Source organism: Mya arenaria, chromosome 16 (assembly GCF_026914265.1).
Source record: "Mya arenaria isolate MELC-2E11 chromosome 16, ASM2691426v1".
In the NCBI taxonomy this organism is placed as follows: Eukaryota; Metazoa; Mollusca; class Bivalvia; order Myida; family Myidae; genus Mya; species Mya arenaria.
In genome coordinates, this window is record NC_069137.1 from 14,435,352 (window position 1) to 14,461,133 (window position 25,782).

At 36.2% G+C, this 25,782-nt stretch overlaps 1 protein-coding gene across 1 annotated transcript; it reads left to right on the plus strand.

Moving 5' to 3' along the window:
• Positions 1 to 1,082: 1,082 nt before the first annotated feature.
• LOC128222582 (protein phosphatase 1 regulatory subunit 21-like) lies at positions 1,083 to 25,157 on the plus strand. The gene is made up of 21 exons (XM_052931668.1): positions 1,083 to 1,155; positions 2,751 to 2,819; positions 3,054 to 3,197; positions 3,940 to 4,041; positions 5,307 to 5,471; positions 6,521 to 6,579; positions 7,011 to 7,105; positions 7,635 to 7,837; positions 8,517 to 8,618; positions 10,590 to 10,678; positions 11,552 to 11,688; positions 11,887 to 11,979; positions 13,301 to 13,428; positions 13,826 to 13,993; positions 14,372 to 14,464; positions 16,270 to 16,371; positions 16,761 to 16,895; positions 18,385 to 18,531; positions 22,207 to 22,305; positions 22,704 to 22,874; positions 23,649 to 25,157. Exons 1-21 carry the CDS (start codon positions 1,105 to 1,107, stop codon positions 23,676 to 23,678), a joined length of 2,382 nt encoding a protein of 793 aa, XP_052787628.1. The 5' UTR covers positions 1,083 to 1,104; the 3' UTR covers positions 23,679 to 25,157.
• Positions 25,158 to 25,782: the final 625 nt, after the last annotated feature.

The following is a 25,782-nucleotide window of genomic DNA, read 5'->3' on the forward strand; positions in this document are numbered from 1 at the left end:
AGTTTGATACTGAATCAAACTTCTGTTCGTTTACAATTAATACTAATACATGTGTAGGCCCTTAATACATTTCTGTTAAACATGTTTATAAATGACGAAGTTATGCACATAGATATACACACGGCTCCTGGCAGGGGGGGGGGGGGGGCGGTGGGGGTCTATTGTTTGAATGTCGATTTACGCAAGGCCTCTGATCGTATACAACTATATATGTTTTGTTTCAAGCGTAACGGAAAGGAGGCATTAATTTTGACCCGATAATGTGATAATTCAAGTTCAGCCTATTCACTGTTTATGCAGTATCATCGATTTTAGGAGGAAGCTGTGGATCTGGGATAGTAAAACAAACGAAATCAATATTCAATTAACTATATAGGCCTTTAGGTCTAATGTTCGCCGACGAGTAACAACGACAAGCAGTTTCAAGTGTACAAATGTATACAAGCATGAAAGTGAATTTGGTCATAACAGAAATAGTTTTTTTTTTTATAAATTGTACGTGTAGTACCCCTATGAAATTGTGAAAAAAGGTAATTTCGTTGCATACTAATAAATACTCTCTCTCTCTCTCTCCCTCCCTCCCTCCCTCTCTCTCTCTCTCTCTCTCTCTCTCTCTCTCTCTCCCTCTCTCTCTCTCTCTCTCTCAATATATATATTTGAAGAGAGTAAAAATCAGGTCAAGGTCTGCATGGTATTCAAATTGTACTAATGGTACTCTCCGTGCAAGTGTATCATTCAGCTCAGTATGGCCACAAATCGCTTACCCTATGAGTGTGGTATTGTGGAGATTATGTTTTGGTTGGCGGTACTAGACAATATCAAAGTATCACGTGTGTGTCACATTTACATTTATATCAATTCATAATCAAATTTTCATTAACAAATAATATTCCATAGTTTAAAGGGTACGTAGTCTATTCGAAGAATTTTAATTACGAAATTATTAACGGAATTTCCAACCAAAATATCATGCGTAAGCTAGACTGTTTAAATTATAGACTCGTAATTTATGGAAACGCTTTTTTTGTCGTGAAGTATACTACAGTATAGTCTCTTTGCAGTTTTCATAACAGTTAATTTTTTACAAACTTCCGGTTCAGAAAGATGTCAAATTCTGAAGAAAAATATAAAAAACTTGCAGCCGAATACGCTAAAGTAAATGTCATGTCATTATTTATCATAATAATTAATAATTATTTTTATGAACAAGCCATCGGGAACACAATGTTGATCTGTTTCTACTCAAAGCGTGTTTGATAGGGTTGTCTGAAAGGTTCGCCCCTCCCACCTGTTGATTTAGATTTATAGTGTCACACTCATGACAAGTTCTGTATTAGCAGACAACTGATCATTTGACGTGCAGGCTGCAATATCATATAGCTCTTTGACAAATGTGTGTTACAGACTGGTGAATCAAAACCATTGTCAAAATTAACAGAAGCCTGCAAGCCCTGCACTAGTAATGAAAATATCTTCCGTGCTTGCTCAAATTCTGAATATATATAGCAGGGCTTGTTAAAAAAAATTGATGCCAAGCAATAGTATAAGAATTTGGGTTTGTTAAGTCTTCATCACGGAACAAAACCATGCTCTGCTCCTTCTTTTGATACTGAAAAAACATGCTCTGCTACCTATATTGTAACATACCAAAACATTGCTCTGCTCCTTCTTCCAATACAGAACAAAACCATGCTCTGCTTCTTCGGATATGGAATGAAACCATACTCTGCTCCTTCCAATATTGAACACAACGGTGCTCTGCACCTTCATCCATTGAACAATACCATGCCCTTCTCTTTAAGATATTGAATAGGAACAAAACCATGCTCTGTGTATAAACATGTTTGGAACAAGAACTTCGAGTTCCTTAAAAAACCTATGTACATATGACAGTGTATTTAAAAATGTTTCATATCTTGAGTTTCTATCATGGCTGGATGGTTTGTTACTTTGTATCATAGTCTCGAAGTTGAACAGGTCAACATATGCAGCTCCCTTAATTGATGTTAGTTGGTATTAATGTTTGTACTTTTTTGATTTGGCATTTGATAGCAAAATTTCTGTTCTCGTCCATGTGTCGTTAAACCGCTATTGGTAGCTATTAATATAACTCATGTAAATACTTCAATGATCTAGGCAGATGACAATTTTATGCGTCATAACAGCCCATGCCTGGAGCAGTGTTTTTTCATGATTAAGAATAGGGACTTTTTAATCGGGAAAAATACATTTCGACTGCAATTGGGAATTCAAATTATCCCTATAAGTAAACAAGAGAGATTAGGGTTTGTTCCCTTATGAATACAGCAACCCTTTCATTCAAAACTGGTTTTTGGATCCAATGATTTATTGAATTTTATATTTTTCAAAAAATAATTTGAAATTTGGAATTTATATTTTCCCAAATAAAGTTTTGCCCCAAAATTGGTCAGAAAAAAAATTGCATGTAGTTGAAACAGCATGGTTTTACAAAAAGAAACGTGTCTTAATAATGCCTGCAAGGGTTTTAACATTTATGTATAAAGAAATGTATGTACATACCTATTTTATTGAATACATTCGACAATGTCATAATTTGCAAAGGTAAGACAGTCTGACAGTAAGACAATATGTTCATTATTATAGTTTTAACTTGTAATCAGGACAATCTTGAAAGGGAATTCTGGATTTTGAGTCAATCTTTGTCTAAGTAATTAAATATACATGTTCTTTTAAAGAGCAAATTATATGCATCTTTTTACCAATTTCAGCTTAAATCTCAGGTCCCAGTGCTCAAAAAGGCTTACCTGGATGAACAGTCCTCCCACAATGACCTTAAGGTATGAAGGATTATACATAGCTTATACTGCTTTATGTTTTTTATGTACACAAACAAATCCAAATTGTTTATTTCTGTTTTCAATAAGTATACTTAGGTTATAAATTGAATTTAATAAAAAACTGAAATAAAACTATAGAGTGATTTACTACCTTGACTCTTTTTGTATCAGAACTTTGGATTTAACAAATAATAATTTAATTTAAATTTGGAATTATTGTTTATAATCTTCCAGTCGAGTCTCAAGGAGTGTGAACAGACTGTACGGAAATATGAGCAGGAGGTGGACAGTCTGACGTTTCGCAACCAACAGCTGTCCACAAGATGTTCTCTACTACAGGAGGAGTTGGATGCTTTAGAGTCAAAGAAAAAACACAAGGTTTCAATAGCAGTATTTAATATTATTATGTACAAAATTTTAAAATAAGAATTCAAATGTTTTGGAGGTGATCCTTGTATTTACCATTTCAAGTTGAACAATGCACACTTTTATGAAGTCTGAAAGAAGACCAAATGTTTCATATATTGAATAACATAAATTTTAAAAGATCCCATTTCCATTTATTTACACGCATTATTGGCAATATATCTTTGAGATAATCTGAATAAAATTTAAAAAAATACAATGTCAGTGAGGTGTTGTATTATTCAGCTGTAAAAACGATGGTGATGTCAATTATGTCACTTTATCAACTAATTATGTCTCATTTTACTTGTGGCAATTAAAAAAAATGACTTGTGTAATTTGTGTAGTATCAGAGTCATTCTGTAATATTTAGCTAATTTGCACATGAATGGATTGTGAAATATATGCATCTGAGAAATGGCAACATAGGTGTAATTGTGGCTTGAGAAGTACTGCTTATGAAGCTTTCTTAGTAATAACATACATTATTATTGTTTTTTTATTTCAAACAGTCTCCATGCTTTAGTTATGTTATTGTTTTTGTTAATGTATTGTTTATGTAAGTTTTTAAGTATTTCTAACAAGTATCATTGAACAGAGTGCTATAGTATAGTCTATAGTAATAAGTATAATAGATAGTTAAAGTTGATTTCATTGTGTGTTTTGCATACATGTGATACATTATAAACCTCAGCTTTTGGTTCTGTCCTCACAGAATAAAGATTCTCCATCTCATCATCCCGGCCCTAGGTCTCCTGGTATCTTCAATGAGGAACTACAGAATAAGATTGAAGAAAATGCACGACTGCATAAACAGGTAGGAATTTTAAGGATATTGTGAATATCAGTGGAATGCATGTAAGGTGTAAGGTGAAGGCCCTTCAGTTAGCAAAACTTTGCATATTTGATTAATGGTCCATTATGGTAGTGACAGTTCTATAAACATGTTTTGTAAAAGTGGATGGACAACCTTCTTCTTGGACCACAGCTCAGTATGTCTGCCCTTAACAGAAAATATTTCAGGTAATACATTTTTTAACATTTTGTTTGCAAATATGAGTGACCAGATAAATTTCTATGAATAGACTTTCATTTTGGTTAAAAATAAATAGGAACTGGTGTGAACATTTCCTGTGTCACATGAGGCAAGATGGGGAATCTGTGTCCTATTTACACAATTTTAGTTAATGTGCAAAACACATTTGAAAAACTATATGTATTTTAAAATTACCCATGGTGGTGGTTATTCATTTGACAACCACTTAAGTTGTCCTTGGTAGTTTCTAACCATTTTTCATTCAATCTTGAACAAACTTGGTGTTCAGGGCACTATATCTTGAATCTATGATAATTAGTGAACAAGCATTTAATGTTAATCTCATTAGATTATTGGCCTTCATTTTTCCACTTGGAAATTATATTGAATTTACACCTCAACTACTTACTAAATAATGCATTTATGGAAAATATTAATAACTATAAACAATATTATTACTGTGTATTTAATAGCAAAAATATAAAATGATTGGTGAATACTTAAAGGTATACTGCAATTAACTATCATCTCATACGGTAGAACTACCATGTTTTCTGCACATCTCTTTTAGATTAAACTCGGTATCTTTCATAAGAACCATTCTTTTCCACATTTGTTCATCCTTTTGAGTATATTAAAACATTTGTATTAAATGTGTTAAATCTTATTTGGGAGTAATAGTGCATCTTTAAACTTAAAAGTGGCATAATAGTCGAGTGGGCTGTCTATTTGACAACTCATGTTTAGTGTAGGTTTAAAAGTCAATTTTAAATTTAGTATAGAAGTTTCATGATTATTGGTCAAGGACAACTCAACATTCATTTTATCACTTGTTTAGGCATAAATCCAGAAGCTGTTTCATAAAAATAAATAATGCCATTAATCTGTATTTAAAGTACTCAGCCTCTTTTTAGCATGTTTTTTTTTTTCGGAAAAAATAGTCAAATTATTGTGTCCCAGTCTTAATATAAGTTTGTCAGGTCTTATTTAAAATATGGTGTTTTATGAATTTCATCTCTGACCTATTACTCTCACATAATTCGCAGGTACATGACATTGAGCTAGAGTATAAGAGCCAACTGGAGAGCCTTCAGCAGAAGCTGGAGCAATTTGAACGGCAATGTAGCGAACATGAGCTCGTACTTAACTCCACGGTACAGAAGAACCAGGCACACATCGATAAACTCCAGGAGGAAAAAGCCATGTTAGAGGTATGCCTTGGATGACGGAATTCAATGTTCCAAGTTTCAGACTGTATTTTAAATTAATTCATTAAGCATGATTGTGAAGATAGCTAAAAGAGGATATACGGTAAATCACTTTTCCTGAAAGAAACTTTTAGTAACATTGTCTGTCAAGGATGCCTATTTTTCATAATATTTGGTACATTATTTTGAATAATTTTACTGGTACTGACGAGTATTGAATAAACTAGAGCTGGCTTCCTTTTTAAGGACCAGCAGAATGTGCCCCTAGTGGGATTAATCCCTTGACCTCTTGTGGGGATGTATGCTTACTTGGTGACACCTATCCACATATCCACCACTCTCCCCCAGGCATGTTAGTTGAGGTCGAAGTGCACAGACATAATGTAACCCTGGTTAGAGCTATCCTTGTTCTTAAAGATAGAAATATCACAGAGTTAGTATTTTTAGTGGCAGCGGAGGATCAAACCTGCAACCCTTTGGTGGAAAGTGAAATCACTTACCACCAGACCACTCAGTCATGACTTTTTTTGCAAAACATGGACACCTTAACCACTAGACCAATTTTGCCCTCATGATGTAAATGCTAAAATACGAGAAATGCAGCCGTAGTCATAAATATTGAATAGTTATAGAAACGTTTGCATGAAATTAACTTCTGCTGCTTTTCAATTATAAAATATCTAATCATTAGATATGCTGAATAAAATGTACAAATTGTATGTCTGGTTAGCGCAGTGGTTAGCGCAGTGGTTAACGCGCTCGCTTTACACCAAGGCGGCCCGGATTTGATTCTTGGCCTGGGCACATGTGAGTTTGGTTATTGGGCACCTTGCTGGACTAGTGGGTTTTCTCAAGGCACTCCGGTTTCCCCCTGAACACAAGACCACACTCTCGCACAACATCGTGTCAACGAGAGTGACTTATAATTTAACAATCTTAAATGTATAACAATTCATGTTATTAATTGTCTTTACAAAGAAGGTACTGAAATTTGTTCAATTGGATTATGTTGAACATTGCTAGTTTATAACGATGTATTAATGTCATTATAGGTAAAGCTTCAGTCAATGGATGCAGATATGAGAGACTTTAAGACCAGAACTGTGAAAGCGTAAGTATCATTGTATTAAATCCAGTTTAAAGGATATGCATATTTGTTTCTAAAATAAGGTGTTCGTATTTTATAATCGTTTTGTGGGTTGATATCTCCTCTGGACATAATGTTAAGTTATTTATTAACGAAAAGCATTACAATTTATTTATATCAAGAAAAAGATTGAGGTTGACGGTGGTATAGGTGTCTGCCTCTCACCCAAGAGGTTGTGAGTTTGATCTCCATCAGGGGTACTTTCGCATGGCCTCTTGGACAGGACACCAGTACAGGTGTCAGCCCAGGCAATGGCCTCGATAGTGATGTTATAAGCCATCAGCTTTTGTCACAATCAAGATAAAATTATGTATGAACCAATTTATGAAATGTACTGTGTGTAATGTGTTGATGTCTTATGCACAAGATATTTACAATAAAATGTACATTGACAGGGAGAGCCAGCTAGGATCAATCGAAAGTGAACTCAAGGACAAACTGAACCTTGCTAATAAAATCATAGCAGACAAACTGCCTTTCATCGATACTAGTGAGTAAAAGATTATAACTATCAGGAAAGTGTGTCAGTTGATTTGTTGTCTAGTCAATGTTATTGTCCTTTTTATGTGGCCAAGGAAGATTGTATTGATCAAAGAATTATTTCATCTAGTCCTATAAGACCTTAATTTGTTTTAGAAAGTACTGGTAACTGAACACTAGAAGTACTTCATTACACTGCTATTTTTTATGGAATCAAAATGCATGTCAAGCTTATTCTTACCATTCAAAACCATTGTTTACATTGCGGCCTCTGCTGGTAAAACACCCCCTGAACAATCTGTATAATACGGAAGCCTATACATTTGTCACATGGCCCAACCCAAAGCCTCTACACATGTATTTTTATTATTAACAATTTATTCATTGAAGATAATGCTTTCCGAGATGTGTACATGTAGCTCTGTACTTCTCACATTAAGATATTTATCGTCCTTTCCTGTTCATATATATATAAAAAAAAAAAAATCTAAGTAGTTTGAATATCATAAAATGTGGCATTTATTCTAAACCACTTGCAGGAGTACGAGAGTTGAATGGTTTAAATCTTCCCACACATGACAGGCGCCACCAGCTGCGTTCACGAGAACTTGTGAACCAGTCTGCTACCCTCCTAGGGGAGGTAATTCAGGCGCTTTCCAATTTCTACACTTACACAGAGCAGAGGTCACAGATCTACCCTGCTGACGGGAAAGCGGAGCCAATCAGTCCAGTCAATGTGCAGGTTGGTGGATGATCTTTTGCAGATCCTTTTTTTGCGATGTCACCCTGTTGTTTATGTGAAGTCATTTTGTGTTGTGATATATCTTAAATACATGTTTATTCCTATGACAGCTTTATTGTTTGGAACAATACATGCAGTTATATAATTATAAGGTTTGTTTAGCTAGTGATTTGAAAGCAAATAAACGTTTTGATTGCTGTAAATCTCAGTCTCATTCTCAACTCATTTTACCACATTGAGTCAAAATGTTTTGACTCCTCTTTTAAGAAAAAAGAAAAAGATTTCATAGAAGGTGTGGATACAATTATTTTTTTGTCAATATTTCAAAGAATCTTGACCAACGATTTTAATCAACATGTTTTTAAAGCACATACAATTTTGAATAACTGTTAATGTTATGTGGTGAAATGAGTTGCAATTAAAATTTAGATTTCACTCTGTGCTATTAGGGCATGCAATCTTTTATCAGTCTGTCTAGCACCCACATGCTTATCAAAAGTTAACATCTTTCCCATGTTTTCCATGATGTACTAAAACCATCTAGATACTAGAAAGTGATGTAAGATATGTATCAAAAAATGATATTTATCATTTAATAAGGTACCAGAAAACTATGTAATATTTAAAAAAATATGTCACATTATTTTTATCATTTGATAAAGTTGAAAATGTGTTTCAGTTTTGTAAGCTTCTGCACGAGCACCTGTCATATCTACGTCCAGTGGAGCAGTCGCTCAAAGACTTCCTAGTTACTTTCAAGGATGACGCACTCACCACATTGGTAAGTGCAGGATTCCATTCTTGATATAAATATTTTTGATGGGATTTATTAAGCTTCGAGTTAAGTGTGTAAACAAAAATATTTCAGTTTGTTGTGGGGGGGGGGGGGGGGTTGACCTTCTTCAACATGTCAATTTATTTTACATTTTTAGCTCGACCATTCGAAGAATAAGGAGAGCTATACTACTCACCCAAGCATCGACGTCATCCCTTGGTTAAGGTTTTGCATGCAAGCACACATAGGTAAATATCCCAGCAACTACTTGAGGTATTGCATTGAGACTTTATACAATGGTACTCAACCATCCAATCTACTTAATTAATCAAGTTAGATAACTCTAGTTTGCATTTAATGCAAATAATAGGCCTTTATTATTTTACTTAGAAATTCTGGTTAAGATTTTGCGTGCAAACACACATAGGTTAATATCTCAGCAACTACTCGAGGTATTGCATTGAGACTTTATACAATGGTACTCAACCATCCAACCTACTTAATTAACCAAGTTAGATAACTATAGTTTGCATTTAATGCAAATAATAGGCCTTTATTATTTGACTTAGAAATTCTGGTTAAGGTTTTGCGTGCAAGCACACATAGGTTAATATCTCAGCAACTACTCAAGGTATTGCATTGAGACTTTATACAATGGTACTCAACCATCCAACCTACTTAATTAACCAAGTTAGATAAATATAGTTTGCATTTAATGCAAAAAATAGGCATTTATTATTTGACTTATAAAATTCTGGTTAAGGTTTTGTGTGCAAGCACACATAGGTTCATATCTCAGCAACTGCTTGAGGTATTGCATTGAGACTTGATACACTTGTACTCAACTATCCATCCTACTTAATTAACCAAGTAAGATAACTTTAGTTTGCATTTATTGCAAATAAATGCCCTTTATTATTCGACTTAGAAATTTGGGTTAAGGTTTTGCGTGCAAGCACACATTGGTGAATATCTCAGCAACTACTTGAGGTATTGCATTGAGTCTCGATACAATGGTACTCAACCATCCAACCTACTTAATTAACCAAGTTAGATAACTATAGTTTGCATTTAATGCAAATAATAACCCTTTATTATTAGACTTAGAAATTCTGGTTAAGGTTTTGCGTGTAAGCACACATTGGTTAATATCTCAGCAACTACTTGAGGTATTGTATTGAGACTTTATACAATGGTACTCAACCATCCAACCTACTAAATTAATCAAGTTAGATAACTCTAGTTTTCATTTAATGCAAAATAATTGCCCTTTATTATTAGACTTAGAAATTCTGGTTAAGGTTTTGCATGTAACCACTTTTAAGTCAATACCTCAGCGAATACATCATGTATTGCATTGAAACTTTACACACTGGCTCCCAACCATTTAACCTTCTTATTTAATCAAGTAAGATAACTTTATCTTTCATATTATATCATTTTTGCCCTTTTATTATGCAACTTAGAAATTCTGGTTAAGGTCTTGCATGTTAGCACACATAGGATAATATCTCAGCAACTACTTGATGTATTGCATTGAGACTTTATACAATGGTATTCAACCACCCAACCTAATTGAATAACCAAGTTAGTTAACTGTATTTTGCAAATAATGGCACTGTATTATTACACTTAAAAATTCTGGTTAAAATTTTGCACGTAACCACATTTATGTTAATATCTCAGCACATCATGTATTGCATTGAAATCTAATCTAACAGTGATCCATGCATGTTTCGGCAAAACTTTTCAATCCTTACACTGAAAAGCGGCGGAATAGTCGATCCCGCTGTCTATGTGACAGCTCTTGTTAAATTTCCACTGCCAAATGGCAAATTTATTGAACTCTAAGAGCAGAATTATTGAAAGACATAAAATGTGAATGAAAAAATAAGATATAGATGCATATTTTATTGAACTGGATTGCACTTTAGGAGGCTTTCGTCAATTACTCTGACAACTCTTGTTCTTTTTCAGGAAACAGCCACTGGTCTTCAGGCTTTTGCCAAAAGTGTGAAGAGAATGGTTGCCTACATGAACAAACTATTACCCTATCAACTACAGAGGTAAGAGGATTAATATGTCTACAAATAAACTTTTCAAAGCGTATTTGTCAATCAGTTTATTATAGCACAATTATTATGCCTTTTTGCTACAATTTTCACCTCCCAGAAAGTGATTTTGAACAGTATAATTGGCAACTGATGGATTTTGAAAATATATGAGCCGCATCACGCAATTTTGGGCCTTCAGACATATAGTTGCTATTATAATGTTTTAAGGTATTTGGATTAAATGACATTTCAGTGAGTAATTGTGAATATTTCATGATGATATCACTTAAATTTCGTAAGATACGTGTTTATATGTGAGACCATGTATTGCGCATTTTGAATACTAAATTTGACGTCATTCCATCGATGTCGTTACGAAAGAACATTATTCAAATGACGTGCAAAATTACTTATTAATATATATTACAACTAAATTATAATTTTAGTTATTTCATTAACACAGATTATTTAAGGAACATCAGTTTAGAAAGAAATATGATTCATTTTCGTATTTTTAATACATTGTGCCGATTTAAATGCATACTATGAATGCAGTCAAAATAAGTTGGGACGAAATCCATGGTTGCTATGGAAACATGAGTAAACCAATGGTCATAAATTGTCGAGAAAATGATGCACCAATGACAAACCTTTAAAAGAAAGAAGTTGATATACATAGAAAAAAACATTATTTTTGGCATTTTTTATTAATGATTATTTCATTTGTAATTATTATGTCTGAAGGCCCAAAATTGTGCGATGGGGCTCATATTGTTTAGTAGAAAACATTACCTGATCTTATAACTTGTGATTCATATCAGCATTTAGATGTTTTCACAATAAAGCTAAATTGAAAAAGTATAAACTGACCTTAATCACTTGCAGCCTAGAGGAGGAGTGTGCGGTGTCCTCATGTACGTCCATGCTTCACAACAAAAACATGGAGCTCCATCGCTCGCTTAAGAAGCTCAACGCAATCTTTAACAAGCTTGACACTGTCACCAGTCTGCTGGCAGCTCAAAGTAGGTGGAACTTTCCCTTAATAATGTGTACTGTATAATGTCAGTAAAAGTAAAGGTAAAAATGATCTATGTAGAGAGGCATTACCTGGTAGTTTTTATCGCAATTTATTAAAGGATGGTTGAGTTGCTCAGTTTTGGAATTTATATGACAATTGTGAAGTCACACAGTTTTTAGGTCAATCTGGTGTTATGTTTCAGGCACAAAGACATGTGGACACAGTCCAAGTAATCACCCACGAATGTTCGCCTTGCTGTGTGATGATTTAGTCCAATTACATGGCACTGTCAGGGGTAGGAATACAATACAAGTATTTACTTTAGGATTTAAGAGGAAAAAAACAGCAAAATATGAAGCTTATATGTGAGAAAAATAATTGTTAAAGATATTCTTTTTTAAATTAAAAGATTTAGTTATAACTGGAATTTGTTTAACAGAAAAATAAAAAAAAACTACATGAAGAGGAATTGATTATCTTCATTTGCAGTTCAAGTGATCAAGAAAGAAAAACGAAATATTCTCCATAACAATGTTAAAGAATCTCTTTTTAAATATGTGTTAACATAAAGGATGCTGCTACAAGTTCGGGGGTATTCCCCGCTACCACACCACACCCTATGTTAAAAGATGTATTTGTGTCTAACACATTTGATCTTTGAAGAATCTCTTCAAAGTCAACAACATTTTTATAACCTTTAGACACGTCATCAAGCGGGCTGCTCAGCTCTTCCTCTGGCTCCGTTTCCGCTTGCCTAGTTTTCCTCCTCTTAACTCCTCTCCCCCGTCCTGGCATTTTCACAAACTTAATTTTAACTTAGCTCAAAAATAAATTATAATTTTGCGGTATTACGTGTTACTCCTTCGAAGGTTAGCGAGAAAAGAACATGCTGGGCTAGTCAGGTGGTCAAGTAATCGGATGACCGGAGCGTTCTGCGTGTTGATTTCCGGGCAACCTCGTGTGCTTACCCGTATCTAGGAAGTATTTCCGAGAAATAGTAGATAAATAAAGAAAACAATTTATTCTGTCTTAATAAATGAAATTATTTCCATATGTAAATCATTTTTATTAGTGATGAAACTGTACATCAAGATCATTTAAGTCAGGATTGTGTGCGGTGAGCGAGACATAAATGTCATAACGGCTGTTCTGTGTATGTGTGTGCATGAGTGTGTGTGTTTGTGTCCTTCCCGTCTGAACCTTGTCTGGGCTATGCATTATAGAATTTTTAAGAAACTTGCCATGAAGGTTCACCATGATGAGGTGGTGTGTCTCACACAAGAAGCAGGTCTGTACCTCAAAGGTCAGGGTGGAACTTACAGGTCTAAGGTCCTTGTCTGGACTGTTTCTAAGCCTTGCATTATAGGATGTTAGTGGAGATTTCGCCATGATGAGGCAGAATATTGCAGGTTTCATGTATGTGTGTCAGCGTGTGTCCGTTCGTCCGGACTGAACATTGTTCGGGCTGTATCTTTAATGCAGTAATAATTATCTGCTTGTTGTTATTCTGTGTTGCAATTGCATGGAAGGGCATTATGTATGTGCCAAAGGCTCTTTCAATGGGCTCGATATGTTGCTATTTGGCATCTTGTTTTAAATGAAGACTGTCATTTCAGAGGTGTCGAAGCATTACAATGGCAAGGTATCATTTGAGCACCAGATGCCAACGGCCACACAGAGGTTGAAAACAACGGATGAGTGTGTTGTGTCTTCCCTCGTCTCTCTAGTCACATCCACAGGCAAGGTGGGACATACCATTACTTCTGAATGTTAAAATTTCACGAGGATTTAATTCAGCAAGTCTCTGGCCATTTTGCAGTTGTTGTCAAATACCATAGCTGTAAATTGTTTAAATTTTGTGTGGGTTTAACTTACCAAAATTTCAGGTCCTTTTGTTGCAGTCCTCAAACATTGTAATTTGGTCAGGTAATGCTTAAATTTATAGTTGAAGTTCTGGAGGGTTTAATATATGCAATTTTTTTTAAGAATCAAACAGGACTAAAATGATTTACAAAGGCTTAAGATTTCTTAATTTTTAAGCATATGCTGTTATTTACAGTTTATTAATTTTTTTTAAAAGAATTGAATTTTAAAAAATGATTTCATGGGAAAATTAATTCATAAAATTTTTAAATTTTCAGTTCTCCACATTCCTCTCTGGGAACCGAGAGTTTTTCAGCCAGCGTGCTGGGTACCGTACACGAGGAAGTAGCATGAGCGGAGACTATGTCAACCAATCAGTACGTTCCAACCCTGCCATTGTGACTTTCAGACAACGGGCCGCACATTACATATCATCACTTTCCAGGGTTTGTATATGTTTATCTTAGGAAAGAGCAAGTAGATTATAAACTCAGCACTACTTTTAAAAGTAAAAGGCCATGCATTATTTTTTATGTGAATGGAATTTGATATTATGTGGCTCATAGCATTTAATGGTATTTTGAGAACTAGATGTACCGATACCTAATATTGACTCAAGTAAATTCTTTTATTCTTTCTTGTTCTTCATTCAGAAACTTGTATGGCTTTTCTCACAGATCATTTCATCCAAAACTCATGACAAACATGTTTGGCAAGTCTTTAAATTTACCATTGAATACGTAATGAATAATAGTTTGCTTTTATAGTTATGCCGACATGCTAATACTGACATGTACAATGTATGAAATTATTGATCCATACAGCCATGTCCAGAATCTGTGCCTCACCACATAGCGGTTCAGAACAGGAAGGTTCTCCTGAGTTCTACCGAGAGCAAGGAGGGGCTCGCAAAACAGGTACCATCATTATTAGCTTGTTTTGTGATCAAAGTGTCCTCAGTTATAAGACAAAGATGTGTAACAAGGTCCATAACTCTGAGTTAAATAAAGTTATACTATTCCACTGCCAAGACAACCCAGACAGCTCATGTTTGCCTTTTGATGAGGAATAAAACAGAACATTTACTTATAATTATACCCCCACAAACGAAGTTTGAGGGGGTATATAGGAGTGAGCTTGTCGGTCGGTCGGTCTGTCGGTTTTCATGGTTTCCGGACGATAACTCATGAAAGGCTAGACAAATTTGAAAAATTTTTGGTACACAGGTGTTACATCAGAAGATACAGGTCAAGTTCGATATTGGGGCTGGTGGGGCCAAGGTCAAGGTCACTGTTACTAAAAATAGAAAAACAGTTTCCGGACGATAACTCCTGAAAGGCTTGACAGATTTGAAAAATTTTTGGTACACAGGTGTAACATCAGAAGATACAGGTCAATTTCGATATTGGGGCTGGTGGGGCCAAGGTCAAGGTCACTGTTACTAAAAATAGAAAAACGGTTTCCAGACGATAACTCATGAAAGGCTTGACAGATTTGAAAATTTTTTGGTACACAGGTGTAACATCAGAAGATACAGGTCAAGTTCGATATTGGGGCTGGTGGGGCCAAGGTCAAGGTCACTCTTACTTAAAATAGAAAAACGGTTTCCGGACGATAACTCATGAAAGGCTAAACTGATTTGAACAATTTTTGGTACACAGGTGTAACATCAGAAGATACAGATCAAGTTCGATATTGGGGCTGGTGGGGTCAAGGTCACTGTTACTTAAAATAGAAAAATGGTTTCCGGACGATAACTCATGAAAGGCTTGACAGATTTGAACATTTTTTGGTACACAGGTGTAACATCAGAAGATACAGGTCAAGTTCGATAGATCCTTCAAAAACTAAATGAGCAAATATTTACCTTAAAAGTAATTGACACTTGGAAAGATGAACAAACAAAACAAATCCAGCATGCTTCATTTGAACCAGATGCCAGTGGAATACCAGCAGAACTTAAGTATGGCATATTTGCCACAGTAGTGCTTACTACAAATATTGACCTGTCAGATGGACTTGTTAATTCGGCTACAGGAACAGTCCCGGGATTTATTCCCAGGTGGATAAGGATGCATTCAAGCCCAAATATGTACTTGTAAAATTTGATAATGATCATGTTGGAAGAAAAGCTTGTGAATGCTCTAGATGTCTTATTCCAGAAGAGATCAGCTAGAGCATCAGCTAGTTTTTCTTGTCAGCAGTGTAACTTCTAAATTACTCAACAGATTTAAATAAAACAATACATGCATGATAAAAGAAGATGCAGTGTGCAGTAACCTTGGAGTTATGGCCTCTTTTCAAAGGAATGGTTTGCCATTCCTGTGTCCAGGCGGCATTTGGGGGTATTCGTCACTCCTGTGACAGCTCTAGTTTGATCTGAACTTAATTTTGACTTCACCAACTTGTTTTTTATTAGTGCTTGTGTTGGAAAATGTGTGACAGGAATAAGTTCTCTTCCATGATAAGTAGTAAGGATATGAGTGTTTTGTATCTGCTGTTGAAGGCTTTATGCTAAAATGTTAAGACATTAAAGTAAAAAAAGAAGACAATATTCATATTTATGATTCATGGTCAGCTGTAAGGATATTATATGTACTTAGCGCAATACATAACACATGTTATTGAAAATGAATCTGCATACCGGTTAAATGTAAATGGGTTTGTAATTCTGAAAGAGAGCAAGTTTTCATAGTGATCTTCTTTTTGTTCTCTTTGTCAGATTGAGGCATTCCAGCAACGAGTAGGAAGACTTGAGCAAGAAAAGGAACATTGGATGTTGGAACATCAGCTACTCAAGATCAAGTTTGAACACGAGGAAGAGGTACTAGATACATATAGACTGTGGTAGCTAATGGAATTTAAGTAGGACTTACTTCAGTCTTTCAATTTTTGAAAACCTTTTAATACTTGAAATTTAGTGATATATTTTTTATGAGACATGACATGCATCACCTTACTTATGATATATGAGGAGAACATGTACACCTAGGTTGCTTAACATGTAACAGTTACGATCTGGCTGATTTCAAGAAATAGATAAGTGCTATTGAAATAAAAATTTCATAAATATTTTTTTTGGAAAAAAGTGAGATATAAAGTAGTTCAAGATGTATGTTTTACATCATACATGTATTACTTATATTGTAAGCTGGTCCATTTAGTCATTGTACTAATATACGTTCAACTTCAATCTTCGGCTTGGTGTTTCAGAAAACCCGGAAGCTTGAAAAAGAGATGGAGAATTCCACACAAGTGGAACAAGTCACCTCGATACAAGACAATGTGGAGGCTCCTAGACCAGTCCGTAAGGGGACCGACTCTGACAAGAGGCTAGATACAACCATGGTGGGTCAACTTTGGTGTTTTAAGCTCTTCTGTTCTTGAATGAAGGAATGAAGTTAAGGCATTGCCATAGTTTTGGCATCGTTTTTGCCAGGATTGTTGAAGCTCAAAAACTTTGACCTTGGCAATAAATCAAACGCCTATAACTCTTTACAATGAAAACGTAAAAGGCTTATTGGCATTCACTCTGCAGTGCTTTTGTTTACAAACTTCTTTGGTTATTTGTCATTATTGTTTTAAAGGGGAGTAAGGATATATTCATGCGTTTAGTTTAGGGATGCAAACGAATGGCAAAATTGATATTCGAATATTCGGTAATTCTTTTGATCGAATATTCGAATATTCGATGATCAAAATGAATTTTTAAAAAATGCAGTAAACTACTATAAGTATTCGCTACAGATATAGCCGGGGCTTTTGTCATAGCAGGTACACGCGACGGACGCTGATTTTCCCCCAAATTAGCTCCTGCAATTCCCTATTTACAGAAAATAAATCCAACAAAAAGCCAAATATTCCTAACAAACAAAAACCCTAATTAATTTCAATTTAACAGCATTTGTATTTGTAAACTAGGCCATGATTGTAAATTTTCGGTTGAATATCGTGATGCACCAACAGATGGTCGTTCTGTAGGACGCGCAGCCTCGTTCTGGGATTGATTTCTACAAAGCATAACTATGGAAATACCGGACCTACTCGGGAATTAGTTCAATAATAAAACGAAAATAACCCTGCGTATCGACTCATCTATTGTACAACAATGTCATAAAATGCTATTCTATACAGTTACATTCTATAGCACGAGCGTACGTTATGTTGAAACATGGAAAACAGTTTAGAGCACGAAACCAGCACATGTCATTCATATAATTACGGCGATTATTGCACAGTTAAATTGGCAGCCATGACACCACTTTGATAGCTGATTCCGTATATCATTGATTGACATGGTCATTAAAATTTACCGAAAATAACTGAAACTTGTTTGATGTTATTTGTCTAATAGCCAGATGTCGTAAAATTACGGGTACTGTCTTCTGTCCCCGACGATGTGTTCCTTATGTGACGCGTGTATAGTGTCATCACGTTCACGCCTCTGGCATTAGGGACCAATCGTTGTAAAAACAATGCAAGCGAATATATACAACAACACAGTTGTATGGAAAAGGTTTTTTAATCAAACAAAAAAACATCGAATATTCGAATACCGATTTTGACATTCGAATATTAAACGTTCGATCGAATATTCGAATATTCGTTTGCATCCCTAGTTTAGTTTGCTTTTAATGTTCCAATAAATATATACCTACATTTATATTGTTATTTGTAACATGAAGCCAGTTTTATTGAAGTGAACAGTATAATTAAGGGCAACCGAATGGCTTCAGAAGAGTCCATCTCTGCAGCTTGTTCCCATTCAAGGAACCTGAAGGCTTGGCTAGTTATGTGATGTAAATAAAAATGATAAACCATTTTCTCCTATTTTCAGCTTGGTAAGCTAGATGCTACAGGCAAGCCTACAGGCAATGTGGACACAAGAGAGGCATTGATCAAGAACCACTTCTCTGTCAGAATCAACGACCTCACCCAGCAAGTTCAGCTCGCTGACAGCAAGTGTGTCTCCTTTCACGCTGAGGTATGCCTTATATATTGAGGGGGGATGGTTTTTTTTGTTTTTTAAAAGTGCAAAGATCAGTGAACATGTCATTTCAGAACTTTGTCTTCTTCCATGCTGAGGTATGTATTCTTTATGGAGGACACATTTAGCTCTTTCAAGACAAGGTACCTAAAGAGCAAAGAGGGTTTTATTGTGTACTAGTTGCCAGTTTAAAGATCTTTATTATGCCCCCTTTTGAAAAAAGTGGGGTATATTGTTTTGCACATGTCGGTCGGTCGGTCGGTCGGTCTGTCTGTCTGTCGGTCGGTCGGAATACCAAATGGTTTCCGATCAATAACTTGAGAACGCTTTGACCGAGGGACCTCATACTTGGTATGTGTATTGGTCATCACCAGCAGATGAACCCTATTGATTTTGAGGTCAGTGGGTCAAAGGTCAAGGTCAGTGTGACCTTTACATGAAAAACGGTTTCCGATCAATAACTTGAGAACGCTTTGACCCAGGAACCTCATACTTGGTAGGTGTATTGGTCATGACCAGCAGATGAACCCTATTGATTTTGAGGTCAGTGGGTCAAAGGTCAAGGTCAGTGTGACCTTAACATGAAAAACGGTTTCCGATCAATAACTTGAGAACGCTTTGACCCAGGGACCTCATACTAGGTAGGCTTATTGGTCATGACCAGCAGATGAACCCTATTGATTTTGACGTCAGTGGGTCAAAGGTCAAGGTCAGTGTGACTGTAAGCTGAAAAAAGGTTTTCTGATTGTCCATATTTTATTTAAGTGTCCAAATCCTACTAACAATTTGGCTCCCAAGGGGGCATAAATGTTTCACTAACATCTCTTGTTGTTCATAGATTTAGAGGGAACATACTTTTATTATGGAAAGATAGTTTAGATTAATGCACAGTGAATATGCTGTTTATTATGCCCCCCTTCGAAGAAGAGGGGTATATTGCTTTGCACAGGCATGTCGGTCGGTCGGTCGGTCGGTCCGTCGGCAGACCAAAGCTTGTCCGAGTGATAACTCAACAATTCCTGGACGTATGGTCATCAAACTTCACATGAAGGTTGGGCCTGACCAGTAGATGACCCCTATTGATTTTGGGGGTCATCAGGTCAAAGGTCAAGGTCACAGTGACCTTTAATGTTAAAATAATTTTAAAGCTTGTCCGAGTGATAACTCGACAATGCCTGCACCCATGGCCCTCAAACTTGACATGGAAATTGGGCCTGAGCAGTAGATGACCCCTATTGTTTTTGGGGGTCATCAGGCCGAAGGTCAAGGTCACAGTGACCTTGAATGATAAAAGGTTGTCCGAGTGATAACGTGACAATGCCTGCACCCATGGCCCTCAAACTTGACTTGGAGGTTGGGCCTGACCAGTAGCTGACCCCTATTGTTTTTGGGGCTCATCGGGTCAAAGGTCAAGTTCACAGTGACCTTGAATGGTAAAAGGTTGTCCGAGTGATACCTGAACAATGCCTGCTTCCATGGCCCGCATCATTGAATTGGAGGTTGGGCCTGACCAGTAGATGACCCCTATTGTTTTTTGGGGTCATCGGGCCAAAGGTCAAGGTCACAGTGACCTTGTGTGGTAAAAGGTTGTCCGAGTGATAACTCAACAATGCCTGCACCCATGGCCCTCATAATTGAATTGGAGGTTGGGCCTGACCAGTAGAAGACCCTTATTGTTTTTGGGGGTCATTGGGCCAAAGGTCAAGGTCACAGTCACCTTGAATGGTTAGAGGTTTCCCATGTGATAACTTGACAATGCCTGCACCCATGGCCCCCAAACTTGACTTGGAGATTGGGCCTGACAAGTACATGACCCCTATTGTTTTTTGGGGTCATCTGGCCAAAGATCAAGGTCACAGTCACCTTGAATGGTTAGAGGTTTTCTGTGTGATAACTTGACAATGCCTGCACCCATGGCCCCCAAACTTGACTTGGAGATTGGGCCTGACAAGTACATGACCCCTATTGTTTTTTGGGGTCATCTGGCCAAAGGTCAAGTTCACAGTCACCTTGAATGGTTAGAGGTTTTCCATGTGATAACTTGACAATGCCTGCACCCATGGCCCTCAAACTTGACTTGGAGATTGGGCCTGTCCAGTACATGACCCCTATTGTTTTTTGGGGTCATCTGGCCAAAGATCAAGGTCACAGTCACCTTGAATGGTTAGAGGTTTTCCATGTGATAACTTGACAATGCCTGCACCCATGGCCCCCAAACTTGACTTGGAGATTGGGCCTGACAAGTACATGACCCCTATTGTTTTTTGGGGTCATCTGGCCAAAGGTCAAGTTCACAGTCACCTTGAATGGTTAGAGGTTTTCCATGTGATAACTTGACAATGCCTGCACCCATGGCCCTCAAACTTGACTTGGAGATTGGGCCTGTCCAGTACATGACTCCTATTGTTTTTTGGGGTCATCTGGCCAAAAGTCAAGGTCACAGTCACCTTGAATGGTTAGAGGTTTTCCGTGTGATAACTTGACAATGCCTGCACCCATGGCCCTCAAACTTGACTTGGAGATTGGGCCTGACCAGTACATGACCCCTTATGTTTTGGGGGGTCATCAGGCCAAAGGTCAAGGTCACAGTGAACTTGAATGGTAAAAGGTGGTCCAAGTGATAACTTGACAATGCCTGCACCCATGGCCCTCAAACTTGACTTGGAGGTTGGCCTGACCAGTAGATGACCCCTATTGTTTTTGGGGGTCATTGGACCAAAGGCCAAGGTCACATGTACCTTGAATGGTAAAAGGTTGTCCGAGTGATAACTCGACAATGCCTGCACCCATGGGCCTCAAACTTGACTTGGAGAATTGGCCTGACCAGGAGATAACCCCTATGGTTTTGGGGGGTCATCTGGCCAAAGGTCAAGGTCATAGTGACCTGGAATGGTAAAAGGTTGTCAGAGTGATAACTCGACAATGCTTGCACCCATGTCCCTCAAACTTGACTTGGAGGTTGGGCCTGGCCAGAAGATGGTCCCTATTGATTTTAGGGGTCATTGGGCCAAAGGTCAAGGTCACAGTGACCTGGAATAGTAAAAGGTTATCAGAGTGATAACTCGACAATGCCTGCACCCATGGCCCTCAAACTTGACTTGGAGGTTGGGCCTGGCCAGAAGATGGTCCCTATTGATTTTAGGGGTCATTGGGCCAAAGGTCAAGGTCACAGTGACCTGGAATAGTAAAAGGTTATCAGAGTGATAACTCGACAATGCCTGCACCCATGGCCCTCAAACTTGACTTGGAGGTTGGGCCTGGCCAGAAGATGGTCCCTATTGATTTTACGGTCATTGGGCCAAACGTCAAGGTCACAGTGACCTTGAATGATAAAAGGTTGTCTGAGTGATAACTTGACAATGCCTGCACCCATGGCCCTCAAACTTGACATTTAGGTTTCTGGTGACCAGCTGATGACTCTGGATTTTGAGTTAATAGAGTCAAAGGTCATGGTCATAACACACTCTATCCTCACACTTTAATGGTCATAATCTTAAAACTGCCCTAACGGCAACAAATCAGCTGTCATTTCGGTCCATGCATATTTCATTCAATTGTCCATATAATCCTGACAACATGGCGCTCAGGGGGGGCATAATGTTTGACAAACATCTCTTGTTAGAAATTGAATTTCTCCTTACCATCAATTGGTTAATATTTCATGCGTTTCAGGTTCGAGCCCTCCACAAACAAATCCAGATGGCAGAGCGGGCCAAGAAGCAGTCTGAGGATGAACTCAAGGCCATGTCACAAACATACGCTCAGCTTAAGGTAGCTAATTGTTGTTGTTGTATAAATAATTCATTAGGACTAGAAATCTGGAACAAAAATGCCAAGAAACTCGATTGTTTATATTCAATAAAAGCATTTTCTGCTTGTCTATTTTTTGAAGATAGTCTTGGTGTCGTTGATATCTTCGTAATGCAAAAAGTGGTAAAGGTATTTAAATGACACTGGGTACACTTGTGGGTCAATACTCACCTGTAAAGCAAGGTCAATAAATCGGGCTTTAATAATTATTGAATATTACTAATATGCCTATTATTTCTTAACAAAAAAAACAACAGACGAGCATTGGTGTTCACTCAGTGGTGCTCTTGTAAATGGTTGATAGTCCTCATCTCTTAGTATGACATAACTTACTAAATCTGTAATTGTTTATTGGCTAGGATGAGCTATCCACGACTAGTAAGAACTATGAGAGCCAGTTGAGCATGATGAGTGACCATCTCGCTGGAATGAACGAGAAACTCACACAACAGAAAGACGAAATTGACGACCTCAAGACTCAGATTGCCAAGGTCAACACTAAATCATCATCTTCATCGCCAGCTTCAAAGGTATCCTTCATGTTTATTTGCAATGCATTGATTTTTATAAGAAACCATTTGTATACCTATGGATGTATTTAAACTTTCTTTGGTGTGATAAATCTAGTATATGTAGCTTATAAACTATGATTGAGTATGTTTCCTTGTTTGAAAAGAAACAGAGTATAGTGTTCAATTTGAAAGAACATGAGAAATTATCCCTTGTCAGGATCAAAGTCTTGGGTTGAGCGGTAGACACCTACTGATTACCACAAGTTTACCTGGAACATTTTAATCAATTTTTGCAGACGGACAAAATCCCCCCATACTTCTTTACTATTATGTTATTCTGAAGACAAATCAAATATATAAGTTCTACCGTATATATCATGGTAAATAACCTTAGAAAATTTCAAAAGAAAATGAACAAGGGGGATAATGTCTTTCCAAATCTGGTGGCAGGATTTGGTGTAGGCATTTTTTTATTTGTCCGCCTCCCATTTACCACTTCACCACCTTATCATGGAATTATTCTATAGAAGAGCATACATTTAACATAAGGCTTATGGATCAGTACTTTGCTATGTTTAATCTTTACTTTTTCAGCTAAATCATGTCATATAATAATTCCATAAAATTTTGAATGAGAGTCCAATGCTGAAGTTTAATCTAAATCTTAATGCTATACAATATTTCTGACAGGACTTAGATGGATCTTGGATTTAATTTGAGACTTCTTGTAGAGAAGTTTTTGTATTTAAATTTTTGTTTGTATAAATCCATGTTCTCTGTTTAATCTTTCAGCTACTGTCATTGAAGAAATCCAGAAAATAAACAGACCTCAGCAACCTACACCCTTGCAGCTCATAGTGAAATAAACACATGATAGATACGTACATACGGATTTAGTGTTTCTTCAAATTGAATCTATTCATGTGCTTCTGAATATTGTGCTCCTATAATAATCTGCTTGTTAAGAGATTTTTATTTAACATTTAAAACAAATTGTTACAACCACACATACCCTACTGATTGCAAAAACTTACCAAAACAAAGAATGATAGCAAGTCCATTTTGCTCTAAAAAGATGGTCACTTTTTACTGCCACAACAACAGATACGAAGTCAGTTTCAATGCTTCAAAGAGATTCACTACTCATCAGGCAGTTTTTGCGAGAGTAATTTAAAGCTACAATTCAATTGGTCTATTGAAGTGAAACAAATGCAAATTGTTCATGTATGAATGCCTTGCAGGGCAGTGAGCTTGAATCTTGACCAGTTACAAATATAGTTCTAGATGATACATAAAAGTAGATGCCAAATTGCTGATGGGGGCAGATACTTTTAACTGTCTATCGACAAGCTATAATGTTGTGCTTGATTTGAACTTCACTTGATGGATTTGGGCAGAATTACAAACATACTTAATCAATGCTTCAAAATCTTGTTACAATTCAAATGCAAACAGTATTATATGTTTTTACAAAATTTGAATAATGAAGCATCTGGTGCAATTCTACAAAGCTACCTGTTTTTTATGATAGTGTATACAGGTATAAATATTGAAAAAAGTGTTCATCGCTGGTCAGAATAAAGGTTACATGTACTGGTAATTGTAATGTTATATTCTCAAGGATAGAACACAAAATTCTAAATCTTTCACATAAACAGGCATTAAAAGCAATGTTTTACGTACTTTAACCCCTGTTTTGTTACTATTAATAGATGCATCAGGATTTAGATAAAAAAGGTCAATGTAGTTGTCTGACAGTGTAAAATCATCACACATACACTCAAAAAAATGAATATTTTTATATATGGAAAGAAAAGTGGGGGAAAAGCACAATTATCATGGAATTTGATGGGCTGTTGTGATTGTAGAATAAACTGTTAGATTATATATTTTTACGTATTGTATTCAGTTTGTGCTGTCTATCTGGCAATGTGCAATATTTGTCAAAAGCAAATGACATCCATTTTATGTGTAGAATAATAAATCTGTTTAGATTTTTAGCAAAATATAAGAACTGAACATTAAAGTTACTTTTCTTGAGATAAAAGAAAAGTTTCCACATCAATGACTGTTTTTTTTGTCAACAGGGTAGAAAAGGACAACTTTTACCACATAAAGTACTAGGATTCACACTTTGTATATTGTTGCTAAACATACATGTACAGTAAACAATTTTTTCGTGGACAATATTGAATTGATTTATTAAAGAAAAACATACTTGTAAATGAAAATGACTTGTATAAATATCTATTTATAAATATGATTTGTAATATGATTTTAACAATAAAAAATAAAATAATTGCTAAACATCCGTCTTTTTATAGGGTCTGCGTCACACCTTGGTTTTGCATGCAAGAATGCATACATGATGTAAATTAATATCTCAGCAACTACTTGATGTTTGCATTGAAACTTTATATAAGGACCCTCACCATTAATCATTCTTAACTAATCCATTCAGATAATTATCTGGCATGTTATGCAAATGATTTCCCTTATTACTGTGACAGCTCTTTATTTTCAATCCTTGTCAGCTTGCTTGACGCAATGTGAATATACAAATGAACTTTTTAGAAGAAGAATTTACATAAATTGCTTATGTTATTTTAAAGATAAAGATAAGTCTTATTTTGAGTCGGCATGATACAGACAAAACAACATAAGCTCATGCGAGCTTTTGAACGGACGATTTATAAACATATTGTATATGGTATAACAAGTGTATAAAAGCTAAAGTCAATGGTATATATAGTGGCATATTAATTAAGGTGTTATACAGTTATTGATAATACATAATAACTTAAAAATCAAAGGTGGTATATAAAGTTAATTAAAAGGTACTCTAAAATAAAGACAGGGACTAACGTATTCAATTAGGTAACAGAGATATGAATGATAGTTGCCAAGTTATGGTACATGCTATCAC